General features: G+C 34.6%; 1 protein-coding gene across 1 annotated transcript in view; it reads left to right on the plus strand.

Moving 5' to 3' along the window:
- The first annotated feature begins 6,050 nt into the window (after positions 1-6,050).
- LOC106881308 (tetraspanin-6) overlaps positions 6,051-20,198 on the plus strand; it is a 42,458-nt gene continuing 28,310 nt past the window's right edge. Inside the window, exon 1 of the mRNA XM_014931645.3 lies at positions 6,051-6,298. Coding sequence (XP_014787131.1) covers positions 6,286-6,298 — 13 coding nt within the window. The 5' untranslated portion in view covers positions 6,051-6,285. The remainder of the gene's footprint in view (positions 6,299-20,198) is intronic.

The following is a 20,198-nucleotide window of genomic DNA, read 5'->3' on the forward strand; positions in this document are numbered from 1 at the left end:
CATTCCAGTATGTGATGTAATCCTCTTTTCTAATAGGATTAGGGATTTACTAATCAAGTATTAACTGACAATATTTAAATTTACACGTCCACCATCAATCATTTAATTCAGAGAATTCAAATCACAGCTAAATCTTAGCTAACAGCAATTTTGTTATAAGTTGTCTGAACACAGAGTTGCATATAAGATTTTTTTCAGCCCCTATACCTTGATTTCACATCATGGTACTGATGTTGCATTGTGTTTTTGTAAATCAGAGAGTACTTAATTCCAACCTACACAATTTTTCTTTCTTTTCTTTCTTGAGTTACTTCAATTTATATCTTAACAATCAAGTTGTGGCTGCTATGTTTTATTTTGTATACTGTGCATATACTTTTGGTTTTCATTGCTGTCTTTCTTTCCTTGACTTATTGCCGCAATCTATCTCTAATAATCTAATAAGGTAGTGCATCAGCTAATAAGGTAGTGTCCCACTTCTTGAGATATAGATGTCCTCAACCACCATAAAATCCACTTCCATCCTTATACTTAAACAAACAGTGGTACCAGCAAGTGAAAGTGCAGTTGGAAGCTATACATCAAACTGTCATATTTTCCTTAACCCCTTAGCATTCAGATTACTTTGTCAAATGAAATGATTTTGTAGCTTTGAAATTTTGGTACAATTGTGTATTTTTAGAATGACATTATATGGTAGGTGTGAGAGACCGGATCTGGCCAATCTGAACATAAAACAGGTAGAATATCTGAGCCGGATATTGATTGGTTTAAATGCTAAAAGGTTAAACTGATATCTCGTTTGAATGCTTGCAACAAAGTGGACTCTATTTAACCCTTTCGTTTCTCTATTTCTGTTGAACTACATTGCTTCCGTTTCAATTAATTTTGAAAATAAAGAAGATTCTATTAAAATAACTTTGTCATTATTTAGCTGGTGTTTGGAACATAGATTAGCATGAAATTTAGATTGAGGGTTTTAATTCAAAACACTTCAAAACAAGGGTAATCTCAGGCAGGTTTGTATCAAAATGGTTAAGGAACTAGAGGGCTCTAGTTGTGGAAAACTGGGCGATGAATTAAGTCCAAAACAAATGTTTTTGTGCATGTGTATATCTACACACACACACACACACACACACGTGTTACACATGTTTACACCAATGTGTGTGTGTGACAGTGTACTTTTAAAGTAGTATATCATGAATAAGTTTATAAATGTACAGTACATACAGATAATTAGGTGATTAAGACACCTATGTTATTAGTTGCCCATGAAAGATTAACTAAATTATGATAAGTTCTATGTTATAAGAGGCCCAAATGGTAAAGATTGATAATCATTTATAATTTTTAGCTTCTACTGACTACACTTTAAGCTACAATTTGGTTGCTCTTCACTCACAGCATTGCAGTCCTCTGGTTTTCTTGTTTCTTATACCATATATTGATTCAATTTTATTTTCCTTTCAGACAGATGCTTATAAAATTCAGCTCACAGTAACCATTATTCAACACCTCTCAAAAGCATATGAATGTATTAATTCTCATTGAAAAGGAAGACTATTTGGTCTTTCTTTAAGAGTTAGAAGAAGTATATGTATTTTACAAGTGATATTGCAACATATGTGTGTGTATTCACACACACACACTCACACACACTTACATGCACACACATTTCTGAAGAAAGATAGAAACTACAGTGAGTTGGTTGAATTCTGTGAAAACAATGGATGAGAGACAATATGATTCTTTGTAGAGATAGATGTCAGAAGATTCATTGGCATCAGGGTTCACTCGATGTTCAGGAGTTTTGGACTAGCTACGAAGGAAAAAAAGATGCTGCTAGGAAATTGGTCAGAAGCTGCTGAGAAAGTAAGCCATTACATTTGGCTCAAGTGAGATGCGTTGTGCAGTGAGTTCAAACATTGAAGATGACTCTGACCCAGAGTCACAATATCTAAGTCAACAAAGCTTATGCTGTTGTGTGGAAGTTGCCTACATCAGTGGGTGGTCCCTGGCAGCTCTGATGTTACAGTGAAGGGGCTGACACCCAGAGAACTGCTTCATGTATATATATTCGGTTTTGTGTCATGAAGAAATACTTAGCTAAGAGTAAGCTGTTGTACCTAGCATTTATTAACCTGGTGAATGCCTTGAACAGAGGACTCCAGTTGGTGATCTGGTAGGCACTGAGAAAACTAGGAATTGACAAATGGTGTGTGAGGGCCATACAAGCCATGTACATGTTGCTGTCAGTAAGGTGAGAGCTTGCAACAAGTACAATGATGAATTTAGTGTGTAGGGAGGGGTTCACCAGAGCATAGTGCTCAATCCCCTTCTTTTTATCAGTCCTCCAGGCAATAATGGAGGTGTCCATGGAAAATCTTATATATTGATGAACTCATTCTTATAGCTGAGTCTATTATAAGATCAAAGAAGAAATTCCAGGCATGGCAGGAAAATCTGGAATCAAGGTTAACTCAGCGAAAACTAAAGTATCAATAAGAAGGCAAACTGATACGACCATGACACCATCAGGAAAATGGCTTTCCTCAGAATGTAGTGTACTCTATCTAATGCCTAAGTGGGAACAAAAAAAAAAATTCTTTCTTTATATTAATAAAATATTGCTGTACAAATCTTGATAAAATGTTATTTTGAGAGGCTGGGGAAGAGAAATAAATACAGACTTTATGAAATTCATTTGAAGATAAAATTGGGAATTTCTTTAGATTCTGGAGAGGTTCAGGGGTAAGGTAGGAGTCGAGACATCTTGTGGTGAGACAGAATCACTTATAAAACTGTTAACCAAAATGTAGATTCCACATTAGGTAAACAACTGCATGGATTTAATCCCATATGATATAACAAGATTGGAATTAAGGTCACTGAAATTAACACAGTGAGTTATGTTGATAATAGAAATCCCCAAAAGATATTTAACGATTATCATATCATTATCGGACAGGGAAATAAATCCTTTGACTATCTTTAACATCAGTTAAGATGATGTGGGATGAGGTGGTGACGGCTGGTCTCAGGATATTGAATCTCAAGGAGGAGATAATAAAAGACTAAGATAGATGGCCGGCAATGTTCAGTGCTCAAGAAGACCTACCTAGATATGCTAGCACAGAGTGACGAATTCTGAAAGCATAATATGTACGCATGCAACTGAAGTTATGGAAACGTGTATGCACACCATGCATGCAACTAGATCCCTCATCCAGTGTCCTGGTCAGGTCTACAATTGTTTCTTTACTTCTCTTCCCTTTCCCCAAACAACTGGATCCCTCCCTTGAACACTCCCTGTTGACATACATTCCTCTTAGTGACAATCATCACTCTCACCTGTGTTTACCATGATTTGACTATTGTCTACCCCAACCCCAGTTTTATCAATCTCTCATCATTGACTCATCTATCTATCTATCTACACACACACACGCACACGCACACACCCACACACACAGAGGCTTTACACATAATCTGTAAACAACACATGCATACAGGTGCATATACACTTACGTAAATAGAATATAAATAAATATCTCTCTTAAGTATGTATACGTGTTTGTGTAAGTCAGAGTGAATGTATATAACGTAAACATTCGGTGACAAATCCTTCTAATCGTGATATAGTAAGTAAAAAATGACAATATGGGAAATCTTTGCCAGATTAAATTAATCATTTACGAAGTTAATGTGTTGATGATTAATCTGTTTGTTTTAAACAAGGTTGACTAGGATTTGTGAAAGACAGGTAATAAAACAAGGGAGATAACTCTTAGAGTTAATGTCTAACCGTTGTCTTCTATGAATTGAGTTGGTCGTTTTAATCTTTTTTTTTTGTTGTATATTAGCCAAATAATAAAAGAAAATATTAACTCTATTTCAGAATATCTATATATGAAGAGACACCCACACACACACACACACACATATATACAAGCAAACGAAAAAAAAAGATGGGATGCGATGTTGTACAGAGGACCCATCTAACTTTTACTAACAGAAAATGATGGTTTCAACGACAATGATGTTGATGTGTGATGGAATAAGTGGATAATGTATATGTGTGTGTGTGTTATGTATGTATATATTATGTATGTATTGAATTAGGATTTTCATGTTAAAATTAATTTTCAAATAAATGCAAACAAATGCAATTTGAAGCAAAAATTGTCATAGCCCACCTAATGAATGATTCCTGTGAAGGTTTATTTAGGCACGTTTATCAGTCATAATATTTAGATCTGTGTGTGTGTGTGTGTATGTAATTTATGTGTATATGTATGTGTGTATTTGTGTGTGTATGACATAAGTTAGTAATTATTTTACTTAAACTGGGGGAAGGCGTTTTCAATGTATCCAGTAATAAACTAGTTTCAATTCTAATTTTTATATACTTTACTCCACTTTCATTGTTAATAGTCTCAGCCATGTTTGCTTTCAAGAATTTTGACTTAAAGAAGAATTTAGCATAACTTTAACATTATCATTATTAAGAAGATATTTGAAATATAAGTTTGCATAAAATTTTGATAGAACGTTTATTTAGATAATATGAATTCTTTGTCCAAAGAATTTCCATAAGTTTGTCCTAAATGTTCATGTTCGTTTTCAAACATTTTTTTTCATATATTCTGTGTGATATAAAGCTTTCTTTCAGAAATCCCAAGTTACTCTAATGGTTGGAAAAAAAAAATGTGAATATGTATCATATGTGTTGCATGGATACCAGAGAAATGTGTCCAGCATATAATGTATGAATACATAGGAGAGGCAAAAGGTTAAAGCAAGAATTCTCAGGTGGATTGGTAGCAAAAGGGTTAAGCTTAAATCTTCTTTTACAGCTCTATTGGTTCTTGAAAGAGAGTGAGGTCTTGAGCATACTGAAATCATGGTGTGTATTTACTCTTTAATCTCTGTGTGATAAACTGAATAATAAAGTTGCAGAGAATATGGAATAAATGCTTTAATTTCCTAATATATAACTCTGTAAAGTGACTGGCACCAGGAAGGGCATCCAGCTATAGAAATATACCAAAGCAGACAGTAGAGTTGGTGCAGTCCTCTGGCTTGCCAGCTCTTGTCAAACCATCCAACCCAAACTAGCATGAAAAATGAACATTAAATGATGATGATGATGACTTAAACACTTTTCCACAAACCATATATCAACATCTAGCCCAACAGATAACCCACCATGGTATTCTAGGAAAATTATTCTTTTGGTCAACCAATACAAGACAGAATTATTTCTTTCTTTCCATCGCTTTTGTCATTAAAAAATTATCTTTGTTCAAACTTAAACAGTATCTTGTATTTATTTTTTTCACTAAACCTATTCTGTTACTTTCATAATCTATTTTTTAAAACTTCTGTGACCTGTTACTTTCTTTCTTATTTAATGCTTTAGATTGATAGACACAGGGGAAGAGGTAAATGCACAGAGGAATGGTTGTAAAGATAGATATACACAGACATAGAAAGAGGGAGAGAGAGAGAGAGAGTATAAGATCAGTGAGTAGGAGTGGAGAATGAGAGTTAATGAGGATGGAGCAGAGAAAGGGAGGTGGAGACAGAAATTGATAGGTAAATAGACTGATATAAGAGAAAGAGAGAGATAATGACAGATAGTTAGAGAAATAGAGAGAGAGAGAGAGAGGGAGGGAATGAGAGAGACCTAAGTAGATGGTTCATTTGAAAAAGAAATTAAAAGACATGTAAAACATTAGGCACATGCATGTGAGTTTGTGCATGCATGTGAGTTTGTGCATGCATATGTATGTATATATGTTTGTATGCATGTATGCATGTATGTATGTATGCTATATATGATGGTGGTGGGAGTGATGGTTGTAAAGTCATGCAAGGCTAAAAAGAGAAATATGTGTTGGTACAGTAGTGGAAGACTCATCTCATGCAAGATTAGCTTTTTGCCGACTTAGTTCATAGGACGCACCTAGCTGATCTGTAACCTTGAAATTTATCCTCACTATCAATCCATAATCTCAAGCTGGCTGTTGTTTATTACATCCACAGTCTTACTTATTCTGTTCACAAATACAGACACTATATTTCTAGCATTTAAACCAAGTAGACCCACACACATACACACACACACACATACATACACACATATATGTATATATATATATAAATATATATATATATACATATTTTCTGAAAAAAAAAGGGCTCATAAGGAAGTCGGAACATAAAGTACATAAGGATACATTTGTTTGAAGGCCCGGAAGGAAAAAAAAAATTGCCATCATGGACAAAGATTGTAAGTATTTTGTACTGTTTGTAAGGTTTTACAGTGACATTTTGCCTTTTATTAAGCATATGGTCGCTCACTGATGTTCTGATACATATGAATTTGTGTAACTGAATGTATGATATTTGTATGAGCATATATGAATCTGTGAGTAGATAAGAAGAGGTGTGGTTTGAAGTGTAAGTGCGTGTATCTGGGTGGATACTTCTTGCCCATATATATATATATATATATATATATATATATATATATATAAAAGAATGAGATAAAGTGACCAATGGCATAAATAAATTTATATTTTATGTAGAATATAAATTTACTTATGCCATTGGTCTATATATATATGCTGTTGTGTCTGGGAAGTCATTTTCTTTTTGTGCCTTATAATTTAACACACTCACCGGTAAAATTTCTACTTATTCCTTATTTTTATAAATAAAAATAAAATATGGAATACGTGGAAATTTTACCGGTGAGTGTGTTAAATTATAAGGCACAAAAAGAAAATGACTCTCCCCAGACACAACAGAATATGCTTCAACACACAAACTCACATAAAGAATCTTGCAAACCAAATCTAAAAACGAAATATATATATATATATACAAATAATAAATGAGTATATGCATATATATGCACATGTATGTACATACATCTACCTGTATATATAGATGCATATCTGGGTACAGGACGTTTCAAAAAAAAAAACGTGGACAAAATGATAAACAGAGTACAGAAAACACAATGTATAACAGTGTAAAAGTGTAAACTACAGTGATCTCTAAAATACATATATACAGTATGATAAAAAAAAATGTGGCAAGACTTGTATACATATGCATAAGTGTGTATTTATGAATATGCATTGGCTATGGTCTCTCTCTCTCTCTCTTTCTTTCTACTCCTCTCTATTTATCTCTTTATCTATCTGTGTATATATTTGTGTGTGTGTTTATATATGTGTGTGTCTGTGTGTATGAATATGTGTGTGTGTGTGTGTGTGTGTATTTATATATATATATATGTATACATATATATATATATATATATGTCATCATCATCATCATCCTCACAATCATCATTCTATATTCTTTTCCCTATGCTCATAAGGGTTAAACAGATCTTCTCCTTCATAATGTCTTGGCCACATGATGTGGTCCTTTGTCATCATCAGCTTTCAGATTCAGCAGACCAACATGTGTTTTCACTACTTCTTTCCATGTCTGCTTCTGAAAGAGTAATCTTGATTTGTATTACTCAGAATTTCTTCATTCAATTGGCATCCAAAATGGGTATCACATGTCCCTACCAGCACTCACTCTCTTCAACATTGCAGCTGATTCCTTTTATGCCAATATTTTTACTTCCTTAGCTCCTGTATGTTCAGTTATGCATACATTGTAATGATACACAATCAAGGGAGCATTCTTAATTCCTTTCTTTTCAGATTTTAATATGCAACCCCTACATCTAATATCCCATGTTTTGCTGCTATGCAATATCACACATGATATACAAGTGTCACTTAGAGATGCAATGTCTTTGTGGTCTTCATAAGTAATAGATCACTTGACTTTTTCTACCTGCCATTACCTTGTCTATTATATATTTGCAATTCCCACCACAGCTGGTGATTAGGCCACCAAAGTAACAGGAGCTGTCAACTAAAACTAGTGAGCCTTCATTATAAGAGGTAATGGTATCTAATTGCCAACAGTTTATATTAGTGTATAGTATGTGTGTGTGTGTGTGTGTGTATATATATATATATATATATATATATATATGTATATATATATAAGAAGATGGAGATAAATCAATTAATAAGTATATTTTTTAACTGCAAAAATAAACAATCTCTTACAGCTGTTTTGATTCATACTTTAAAGATTATAATTGTGATAATTAAATCATTTTATAAAGCAGAGTCTCATCAGAGGCAGAAAAAAAGATATATCACTATATTATCAGGTGTTAAATATATGGAACATTACTATCCCTTAATGAGGCTTATCCAACCTCTAATTGAATATATATATATATATATATATATATATATATATATATATATATATATATATATATATATATATATATATATATATAAACCACAATGCATGGATTCAACTAATCCGATGGTACTCACAAAAAATGTTCCTTAATGTAACATGCTACAAAACACAAAGGAAAACATAACAAGTGTATAAAATTATAAATAAAGAGAGAAATATACTATGATAAAAATTAATTTTATTATTGAATATTCATATTTAACAGCGATTATTTCACACCTTAATAAGCATGTATAAATAATTTATTTTATTATATTTTATAATAAATGATAAATTACTTACATATCTCTATTATTATATATGCAATTTTTAAATTGATGCAGATATTAAGAGTATAAGAATATATATACATATGAAATAGTGATTTGATGAAGACCTCAAGTCTTTGCTCTTAATGGCTTATTCAACTACTCTACCCTTTATGTATGGAGCCCCACCACCAGTAAATATGTTTATTCCTTTTCAACAAGTTCATTAGCAATCATGAGGTTTCAATGAAAGGACTATATTACCAATGAAGAAGTTCTGCTTTAGGCCGGACTGCCCAGCATTGAAGTTAGCATGACACCGTCAGGACATCTCATATGTATGTCTCAGGCGTGTCTCCCTGCCATCACCTTTTTGTAGAGTTGGCCTCAGGCACCAGACCATATGGAGGCTCCCAAATCCGTTTCTGAGACCAGCTCAAGGCCAATCTCCTCCACTACTCCCTTGACCCAAATACTTGGGAGACAGTGCCAAAGTGATGGTATGTCAGACTAAATGAAAAATAACAGATGTCAAGAGGCAAAAATGCAAAGATCGACTTGCACATCCTTGTCTCCTGCCAACCCCCCTCTGCGATAAGTGCTCCCACCACCAACTCTTCTATACTGTCCTTGGCCTAAACAGTCACCTCAGACATTGGCATACTTCACACCCATCAGGATGAAGTGGTTCAGTTACTTGCTACAGATTAACTACACGGATATGAATTAATGCCGACAACAACGATATATATATATCTGTGTGTGTGTGTGTGTGTGTGTGTAACCGTAGAAACCATGCCAAATCAGGCTGGAGTCTGGTGCAACCTTCCAGCTTGTTAGTCCTGGTCTAACCCATGCCAGCATAGACAATGGACGTTAAATGATGATGATGATATATCTCATGGTGAGGATCATCAGCATGTAACATCTATTTTTCCATGCTTGCATGGGTTGGATAGAATTTGTTGGGGTGGATTTTCTACAGCCAGATGCCCTTCCTGTCAGCAACACTCATCACATCTGTTTCCAAGTAAAGTAATTTTTCCCTATAACCAGATGTGTTTTCACAGAAGATTGGAAACAAAATATGCAGCTTGCATGAAGGTAACATATGCACACACACACACACACACACACACACACACACACACACAATTATCAATTATGTCAATTATTTTCAAATTTGAATGGAGTATATAATATCAATTATGTTTAAATTTCCATGAATTAGATTTTATTAAAAAACAAAGATGGGAAAACGTCTGAAGATGAGAGAGAAAGGAGAGAAAAAAATAAGAAAATGAATAAGAAAAAAGAAGAATGGGTGTAAATTTTATGGTCAAAATAATTAAGGTTCTTAGTGTATAAAAGTGAGAAAACTACGAGATGTAAAATTAGTGTGAAGTGGAGAAATGTGTTTGAGGAATTATGGAGGATTTCTTGAATTAGAGAGTTTCAAATATAAACAATAATTTGGAGAAGTGAAAGCAAAATGGCGAGAGAGAGAGAGAGAGAGAGAGAGAGACAACTAAGGAAATAAACATTTTGAGAAGCATAGATGGTAAATATTACTTTAAGAGAAATAATGAACTAAGAAAAAAGAGAATATAAAAATAATAATGGTTTCAAAATTTTGGCATAAAGCCATCAATTTTAGTAGGAGGGGCATGGTTGATTACATTGACCCTAGTGTTCAACTGGTAGTTATTTTATTGACCCCGAAAGGATGATTGGCTAAGCTGATCTGGGTGGTATTTGAACTTGACTGTAAAGAGCTAAAAAAAAATGCTGCTGGGCATTTTGTACAGTGTGCTAACAATTCTGTCAATTTACTACCTTTTTTAATTCTTCCAAATTTTGGCACAAGGCCAGACATTTTAGAAGGAGGAGTTAGTCAATTCCATTGACCCCATTTCTTGACTGGTACTTTATTCTATTGACCCCACTATTCTCATCCACCTTTAAACAAATTTTCCTTATCAAGTAAAACCTGAAAAGTTGATGAGGGCTTGGACAAAGAGAAAGAGGTATTATATGATGGAAATTTGAAGCTTTAAACCTAATTATTTATGGTTTTTGGCCTTACAATTTCTCCTATTTAATTAAAGGAGCCCAATGATGTTTATAACTATGCTTGGCCTATTGATAGCCTTGTATATGCCTTGATTCTTTGAATCTTATCTTCCAATATCATTCTATATCTATGATGTTGACGTTGTTTCACAGCATTTGTTAATTCTTCCTTCTTAACAAATGATTACCAAAGGAAACTACTTACTATCATTCGAAATGGACTGGAGATCAACAAACAAGCTGTGTATATACAAGCAACTCGACGAAGTTGTATATATCTTATACATTGTAATGACTAATATTATTATCATCTTAATAAATGGCCATATTAATAACACTGGTCAACAAAATTAAATGTATTATACTCATTATGAATGCAAACCAACTTTTTTAGACTAATTTTTCATGCTGATTTCAAAATTTCACTCCATTTGTATGCAGCACATATCAGTTTTTCAGTAGATACATGCAAATATTTACATATTTGTATGCATGAAATCATTAACGTAATAAATAAGGACATATTATTTTTAGAAAGTAAATGAGTTTGTTGAGTTAAAAATCATCATCATCATTCTACAAAGAGTGAAAACACAGAAAATGGTTCAGACAAAACAAAATTAGAACAACAGAGTTAGAAACATTGTAATTTGAATTTCCTGTGGTGTTCCTGATCTGGTTGATCACAGTAAAGTGTCCAGCAGTAGTCAGCAAACATACTGTCATTCTAGAAGCCTTGGTGACGTTTCTCCTTAGCACTAATGTCCTGGTGAAATCTTTCACCATGTTCATCAGATACTGCTCCAAGGTTATCTGCGAAGAAATCCAGACGGGAGTCCAATAAGTGAACTTTCAGTGACATATAACAACCCATTGCTGAATGACATTTCAGAAGATTCTTGATGCCATGCTTGTAGTCCATTGCCTTCTTGTTGCCCGAGAAATTCTCACAGATCCAATTGAAAGCATTCCAGGCAGGCAGTTCCAGTTCATCCAGTGTTGTCTTGATGTTCACAGTACTTCTCTAATTTGGGGTTCGACAAAGACACCCTCTTTCAACTTCGCCTGTGTGATTTTGGGTAACTTTTCTGCAATATACTCAAAGTCTCTGGCATTTCTCTTCCCTAGTGTCTTTAAAAACTGTTTCATCAGTCCAAGCTTTATGTGCAAAGGAGGCAATAGGACATTATATGGATCTACAAGAGGTGTATTCTCGACGTGAGACAGTCCTGGCTGGTACGATGTTCTAGTTTCCAGTTTGATTCCGAATGTCTGTCAGTTGCCCAACTATAGACACAAGAAACAACAGTATTTTGTAAAACCTGGCTTCATTCTCATTAACATTCCAATGATTTTTAAATCTCCACATATTGTCCATGAGTATCTTTCACATGCATTTCATGAAGTAAAAGTTCTATACTCTCATATGATTCATATTTGAAATCAGCATTAAAAACTACATTAAATACACCTTGATATATGCTTGATGAAAAATACTTGTTCACCAGTATAATCAAACAGATATTGTTCTTCAGTCATTTCTCCGAAGCATTATGCCATTAAACTACGTTGTTACTCATACGTCCATACATGCATGTATACATTCATACATACATACATACATACATACATGCATGCATGCATGCATGCATGCATACATACACACACACACATACATACGTACATACATACATACATACATACATCCCAAAGATGGAGCCTTGTATCGTTGTTGGAAACCGGCTCCCTCCTCAGTGGAAGATTTATAATAATTAAAAATAGAAGAGACATACATACATGCATACATACATGCATGCATGCATGCATACACACATACATACATACATACATACATGCATGCATACACACATACATACATCTGCAGTTACTCTATCCAGATTACAAGTTCAGGTTTATACCTGTAATTATTGGGGCCCTGGTATATGTAACACACTGCCTAAATACCAATATTGAGAAATTAAGCTTCTCAAAACCAGAAAGGAGAAAGCTAATTCGAAGACTACAGATCCAATCTATCACTGGAGCTGTAAAGATCTGTAAAACTTTCCAGAAATTTATCATTTAGATATACATGAGCATGTCTAGATAATCAACTATATACATCAGAATACATACATAAAACATACAAATCTGCACATACATATATACATATATACATACATACATACATACATACATACAAAAATACCCTGTTGTTCATGTTGAAATTCCAATGTAGGAACCTTGGATCTAGGTTAGAAACCAGTTCTTTCTCTATTGGCAAGAAATCTTGAAATAAACTGAATACTGACATACATACATTCATTTATGCATACATACATACATTCATTTATGCATACATACATACATACATACATACCAAGGACGTGCCGCCTAGGTAGGCAAGATAGGTAGTGCTTACCTTGAATAAAATAGATCGATAGCAACATTTTCTGTTCATGACAAAATATGCAATAAATTAAATAAAATTATGAAGGTTACTCTGATTACTATGCATAAAATGCAAAGTATTTCATTCTTTTGTAGACTAGGTAGGTATAATTCGCTCCTACCTTTCAATTTCAGTATTTAAGCTATGCATAGTATTGCTGCAGTACACGTACTGCGTACACTCCTACAACACCGTTTTCCTTATGTGCTGTAAAGGCAGAAGTAAATCTGTCTTCAACTCAGTCGCACGCCTGTGTTTCGCTTCTTTTTTGTGTATTTTACATAAAGGTCACCAACTACCCACCCTGAGTAATTACTGACGGCACGTGCCTGATACATACTCTTTTACTCTTTTACTTGTTTCAGTCATTTGACTGCGGCCATGCTGGAGCACCGCCTTTAGTCGAGAAAATCGACACTAGGACTTATTCTTTGTAAGCTTAGTACTTATTCTATTGGTCCCTTTTTGCCGAACCACAAAGTTACAGGGACGTAAACACACCAGCATCGGTTGTCAAGTGATGGTGGGGGACAAACACAGACACACAAACACACACACACACATATATATATATATATATATATATATATATATATATATATATATATATATACATATCTACGACGGGCTTCTTTCAGTTTCCGTCTACCAAGTCCACTCACAAGGCTTTGGTCGGCCCGAGGCTATAGTAGAAGACACTTGCCCAAGATGCTACGCAGTGGGACTGAACCTGGAACGATGTGGTTGTTTGGATGTGTTTACGTCCCCGTAATCTAGTGGTTCAGCAAAAGGGACCGATAGAATAAGTACTTAGCTTACAAAGAATAAGCCATGGGGTCGATTTGTTTGATTAAAGGCGGTGCTCCAGCATGGTCGCAATCAAATGACTGAAACAAGTAAAGAAAAGAAAATAGAAAAAAGATACACTTTACACGCGCATGCCCCCCACCCCCCACACGTACGCGCAGCGCACGCATGTATATAGGTCAGTAGTTCATATATCCGAAAAAGAAGCACATTGTAAAATATTATGTAGAAAATTGTTTGTTATTGGCCGGTCAGAGAGTGGCCATCGGTTTCGCACCTATAAAGCGCTTAAGACAGGTCATGTGCCTCCGGCCATTTGAGTCTGACGAGTCGCCTATGCAGCTAAGCGCTTTTATAGATGCGAAAACAATGGCCACTCTCTGACCGGCCATAAACAACCACATGTATATATATATATATATATCCACAATGTAACCTCGTGGATATCGTTGGCGATTTTTTCGTCCTCCGTCTTCCCTTCTTTGGACTTTCCTATGTTTCCGACGAAAAGCTCCGCTCGAAACGTCAAATTCTCTTTCTTTCCTTTCCCGAGTGTCCAATAACACAATCTGTATCACGTCCTCGCGTTGTTGCTTTTTGTTGCTTTTTTGTCGTTTTTCTTTTTTGAAACTATATATATATATATATATATATATATATATATATATATATATACATATGTATATGTATGTATATATATATATATATATAAGGTAAATATATAATCAAAATGATTATATCAGTGGCCTAGCGCATAAAAATGACCGTATAGGTAAAATTAAATTTTAGGTATATAATTATAATTAAGCGCTACTGAAAAGACCAGCCGCCCACGTGGCTGAATATAGAGAACACATTTTTGAGTGGATTGTAGGTATTTGACATCTACTTCTAGCGTAATTGTGATATTAAATAATAACTGCCTTTTTATCGATATATATTAACGGAGGAATTTATAAACATTTTCCCGAGAGTCAAACTCGTTAAAAAATATGTCGTATCGAATATTTAAATTTGTGAAAATAAGAGGAATGACCAGTCTGTTGTGTCGCTAAATTTTTACTAAGAACATATTTTTCGTGGTTAGATGATTCGGCATCTATTTCTAGCATATAGGAGTCCACTTTTGCTGGTCATTCCTTTTATTTTTGTATGTAATATAATTTTAATCTTCGGATTTTTTTAATATGCTAGACCACTGGTTTTAATTGATTAATATCAATTTCTACCCTTATTAATAAATTTTAAATAATGATGTTCTCAAACCGGTAAATTAGCTGCAAAAATTTATTAACTGCAGAGTTATTTCCGGACTTAACGCGCCAGATTGAAGACATTTGAAAGGATACACTGAATGTAATTTGTAGAACTGTACACGTGCTCCCTTTCGGGTGGACGTCTTGTGTCTAGTTCTGGAAATTATATTTTATAAATCGACAGACTACGCTGATGATCCTGCAGATATTTACTTATCTAAATTTTAACAGGTGAAACCATGGTACGTAGGTTAATCGTTTTTTTATTTAGTATTTTTTCATTTGTCTTGCCCTTTTACAGTCTGTTGTGTCGCTAAATTTTTACTGAGAACATATTTTTCGTGGTTAGATGATTCGGCATCTATTTCTAGCATATAGGAGTCCACCTTTGCTGGTCATTCCTCTTATTTTTGTATGTTATATATATATATATATAAATATATAAATATATAAATTTAAAGCATATATTTGTATGAGATAGTTTGAATCAGTTCTAGAACATAAAAAGGTCGGATGTTAAAAGTACACAGTCAATGCATTGCAAAAATCATAAATATTAAGATGAATAGGTAGCTAAAAAAACCGAATACTTGAGTCTATAGATCAAATTTGTATATATCCTACGTTCTTTTTTGAAGCCCTGTTTTTTTTCCGATTGTCGAACAGTATGCAATTTCTTGAACAGGTGAAATAAGGACATCATTTAATAATATTTTGTACAAGAATTATCGTCAGCTAAATGTAGTGTGTGTGTGTGTGTGTGTGTGTGTGTGTGTTCCGCTGAGGTTGACTTAAGAGTTTCCTCGTTTCGGGGTCGATAAAAAAAAAAATACCAGTTGAGCACTGGAGACGTTGTAGTCGATTAATCTCCTCCCCTAAAAAATATTCCAGGATAGAAAATGTTAATTGCTTTTAAAAACGCGCTAATTTTGCTTTTAATTATCAATTCCAAAACGTTAATAACACTACACAGTAATATGTCAAGAAGAGCTGTTTTAATGTTTCATAAAGACGCTTTCTTGTGTAATAGAAAAAATTTAAGATTTTACACTAACTGGAAATTGTTTCAGTTTGGAAATAGAATTTAAGGTAGTGATTCTTAGAGATCACCAGGTAAGTTACATACCCTCCCATTAAAATCTAAGGAACATCATCTAGACTCAATAATTTTCTTTTTTTTATTCAGTTTTGAAAGATAACGAAAATAAACAAACTTTATCAGATGGAAATTTAGACGAAACATTTGGTCAATAAACGCTCATTTATAAGGTGGTCAACTGGCAGAAACGTTAGCATGCCGGGCGACATGCTTAGCGATATTTCATCTGTCTTTATGTTCTGAGTTCAAATTCCCCTGAGGTTGACTTTGCTTTTCATCTTTTCGGGGTCGATAGATTAAGTACCAGTTGAATACTGGAGTCGATCTAATCGACTGCCCCGCTCCCCCAAAATTTCGGGCCTTGTGCCTAGAGTAGAAAAGAATAAATGATCGTTTATAGATTAAAGACTTTGTAGTGATAACTTATAGCAGACAACTGTTATATGTTCAATGTCCGGAGTTTTATCCAAGCATGTGCAGGGACTAGTTCCGGAAGGAATACAGGAAGAGTCTCATGCGCATGCGTAGAGTTCGACACCCAGCTTTGGCGCCTTTTCTCAGTCTCTTCGTTGACTGATCTCCATCGAGCCAAGACGTCCAACAGAGCTCTCTCACATGTCAGCACCAGAGCTTCACAAATAACCACGGAAATCATTCAGGAGGCGTCTCAGTAACCGAGGGCGACGAGCTACCGAATTCCCTCCAAGCGTGAACTGAATTCCACTGTAAATAAATATTGTTATGTTGTTCAGAATCTGCGTTCCGTTGTTTCTTCTAGAAATTTAATGTACGGAAGCGGTGTACACCTAATGGTGTATAACCACTTCCCTACAACTTATTAAAACGGTTGATTTATCTTTTAGATTTTACTTGTTCCAGTCATCGGACTGCGGCCACGCTGGGGCACAGCCTTGAAGGGTTTTAGTTAAACGAATCGATCCCAGTACTTATTTCGAAAGACAAGTACTTATTGTGTTGTCGAACCGCTAAGTGAAGGGGATCTAGACAAAGCAATACCAGTTGTCAAGCGGCGATGGAAGACAAATACTAACTCCCCCCACACAAACACGTTCACACACACACACACACACACACATAAATACACACGTTCACACAAACACACACGTTCACACGTGTGTAATGAATAACTCAATAGATACTTAGGCAAGATTCGAAACCGAATCTAAATTTTTCCATCTGTTCCTTTCCTACTGTTTTCAACTTTTGCCCTTAGAAATTTATGAGAGTCAACTGTCACTCTAGGGTTCTATTGTTTAAGTTAACATTCTTGGGTAAAATGTAGTACAAGAGAGATGTTCTTTGACCAACATACAACTTTCCAACATATATAAATAAATACGGTAACCAAATTCAGGTCTTCCTTCTTTCTTTCGGCGTCGATGGAGGAAACATCTTATGCGAAGAACTACATAGCTCTTACCCTCTCTACTTGCCTAGACTCTTTCTTTCTTTCTGCCCCCCCCTCTCTTTTTCTCTTTCCACAAATCTTCGGATGGGGGCCACATTTTTCATTAATGTTTTACGTAGTGTTTTTGGTACGGAAAGACTTTCAAACTTCGTATACTTATCTATTTTGTGTTATAGAACAGAAAAATATTTTTGTATTCGAATTTATTTCATGTAAAAAATTGTCTTATTTCGATAATTTCAACCAATCACTGACAAGTATTCAGTTGTTTACATTTACTCCTTTGGCTGATTAAGCGATGTAAAGCGTATTTAATCTCCATACCTTCGTTTTATTTGCTTTTTTCATTTTAAATTTGCTTTAACCCTAACCCTAACCCTAACCCTAGGGTTAGGGTTAGGGTTAATTGTTTCAGAATCGTTTGTTTATGTAGTCGGCACTTAATGTATATCGGCTGAATGGACGTCAGTGATTGGTTGAAATTACAGAAATACGACTTTAACATGGAATAACTTATGGATTTCTTTTTTTTTTTAAAGAAGACTAAGAGAAAAAGATGTTTTATATGACACATTCTACCAGTGTTCCAAGTTTCAAAGTGTTTCGTTAATGAAAAATGTGGCCCCCGTTTTAAAAAAGATCCAAATCTTCTAGTAGTCAACAAAAACGAAGTTAAATGCCTACAGAATGAATAACAGAACGGCAATATACACCGACAATAGTTGTTGTTGACAAACAACGGCAGTAATTTTATTCAGCTGAATACACGTCATTGATTGGTTGAAATTACCGAAATACGACAACTTTAACACGAAGTAACTTTGAAGATATAAACTTTTCTCAACAACAACTAAGAGTAAAAGATGTTTTATATGACACATTCTACCAGTGTCCGATGTTTGAAAGTGTTTAGTTACAAAAAATTAATTTCTCGATCTGCTGTTGAAAGGGAAAAGATCCCAAATTTCCAATCACACAACCACGCCTATATCTAAATTATCAAAATAATAATAATAAATAAATAAATAAATAAATAATTGGTCTTTATTTGAAGCAAGTGCCGTATCTATTTATTTTTCTTTTTACTAGATATTGTTACCCCTACACTTTATAAATTTCCAAAATATTTTTTCATCCGATACAGAATTTACAATATGTTTCATAATTAGAATATCTTGGTGTCTTAATTAGAATATCTTAATTTCCTTGGTGTCTTAATTAGAATATCTTGGTGTCTTAATTTCCATAAGTTTGCTCAATCAGAACTGGTTAAGCATCATCGACAACAATAACAATCACACAAAAAAAAAAAAAAAATCAACACTAACAATAACAAGGATTCATATAAAATAGTGTCTCATGACAGGCAGTAAGTAACACTGGCCATGAAACAATACAAAGTGAACTTCATTAACCAATAACAACCTTTGTCAGTGAAAAAAAAAGAATCAAAATAATAGCAAAGCCCTTTAAATCCGTTGATTAATTCTAATCCTTTATCGCAGCACGAATGAAATTATGGGTTGATATTTTAAATCCATCTTATCTGCATTAGAAGCTGCAACAGCCGAAACTCTCTCTTTATCTCCAATATTGAAAATGTTCAAATACACGCACATGCATACACGTTCATACACACTCATCATATATTTCTGTCTATACTCTACAGACAGATTATAAGGGATAGATTGTCTTTTGACTTCTTAATTGATTATCTCGGCCGAATGTTCATTGAGATGTATATTAAATCTGACAAATGTTAAATCTCAACTGGGTAAACTGACATTGCCCACGAAATGATGAATATATGAGGGGGTGCTGAAAAGTTCCTGGCTTTAAGGAACCTTCCGAGTTCTTTTACTGGGCTTAGAAAAATTGATGGACCGCTGCAATAAGTGTGTGAATCTGAGAGGGGAATATGTTGGATAAAATCATCAAAGAACCTCCTGTATTTTCTTTTGCTCAAAGCCAGGAATTTTTCAATTACATCATAGGCGTAGGAGTGGCTGTGTGGTAAGTAGCTTGCTCACGAACCACATGGTTCCGGGATCAGTCCCACTGCGTGGCACCTTGGGCAAGTGTCTTCTACTATAGCCTCGGGCCGACCAAAAACCTTGTGAGTGGATTTGGTAGACGGAAACTGAAAGAAGCCCGTCGTATATATGTATATATATATATATATGTGTGTGTGTGTGTCTGTGTTTGTCCCCCAACATCGCTTTGCAACCGATGCTGGTGTGTTTACGTCCCCGTAACTTAGCGGTTCGGCATTAGAGACCCATAGAATAAGTACTAGGCTTACAAAGAATAAGTCCTGGGGTCGGTTTGCTCGACTAAAGGCGGTGCTCCAGCATGGCCGCAGTCAAATGACTGAAACAAGTAAAAGAGTACCCCCCGTACAGAAATAAAAATTTACTATTCTTAGTGATTGCTAACAAATCACGTGTTCACAAAAATATCTGCAATATGTAAA

The sequence above is a fragment of the Octopus bimaculoides genome, chromosome 5 (genome assembly GCF_046866305.1).
Source record: "Octopus bimaculoides isolate indiv1 chromosome 5, ASM4686630v1, whole genome shotgun sequence".
In the NCBI taxonomy this organism is placed as follows: Eukaryota; Metazoa; Mollusca; class Cephalopoda; order Octopoda; family Octopodidae; genus Octopus; species Octopus bimaculoides.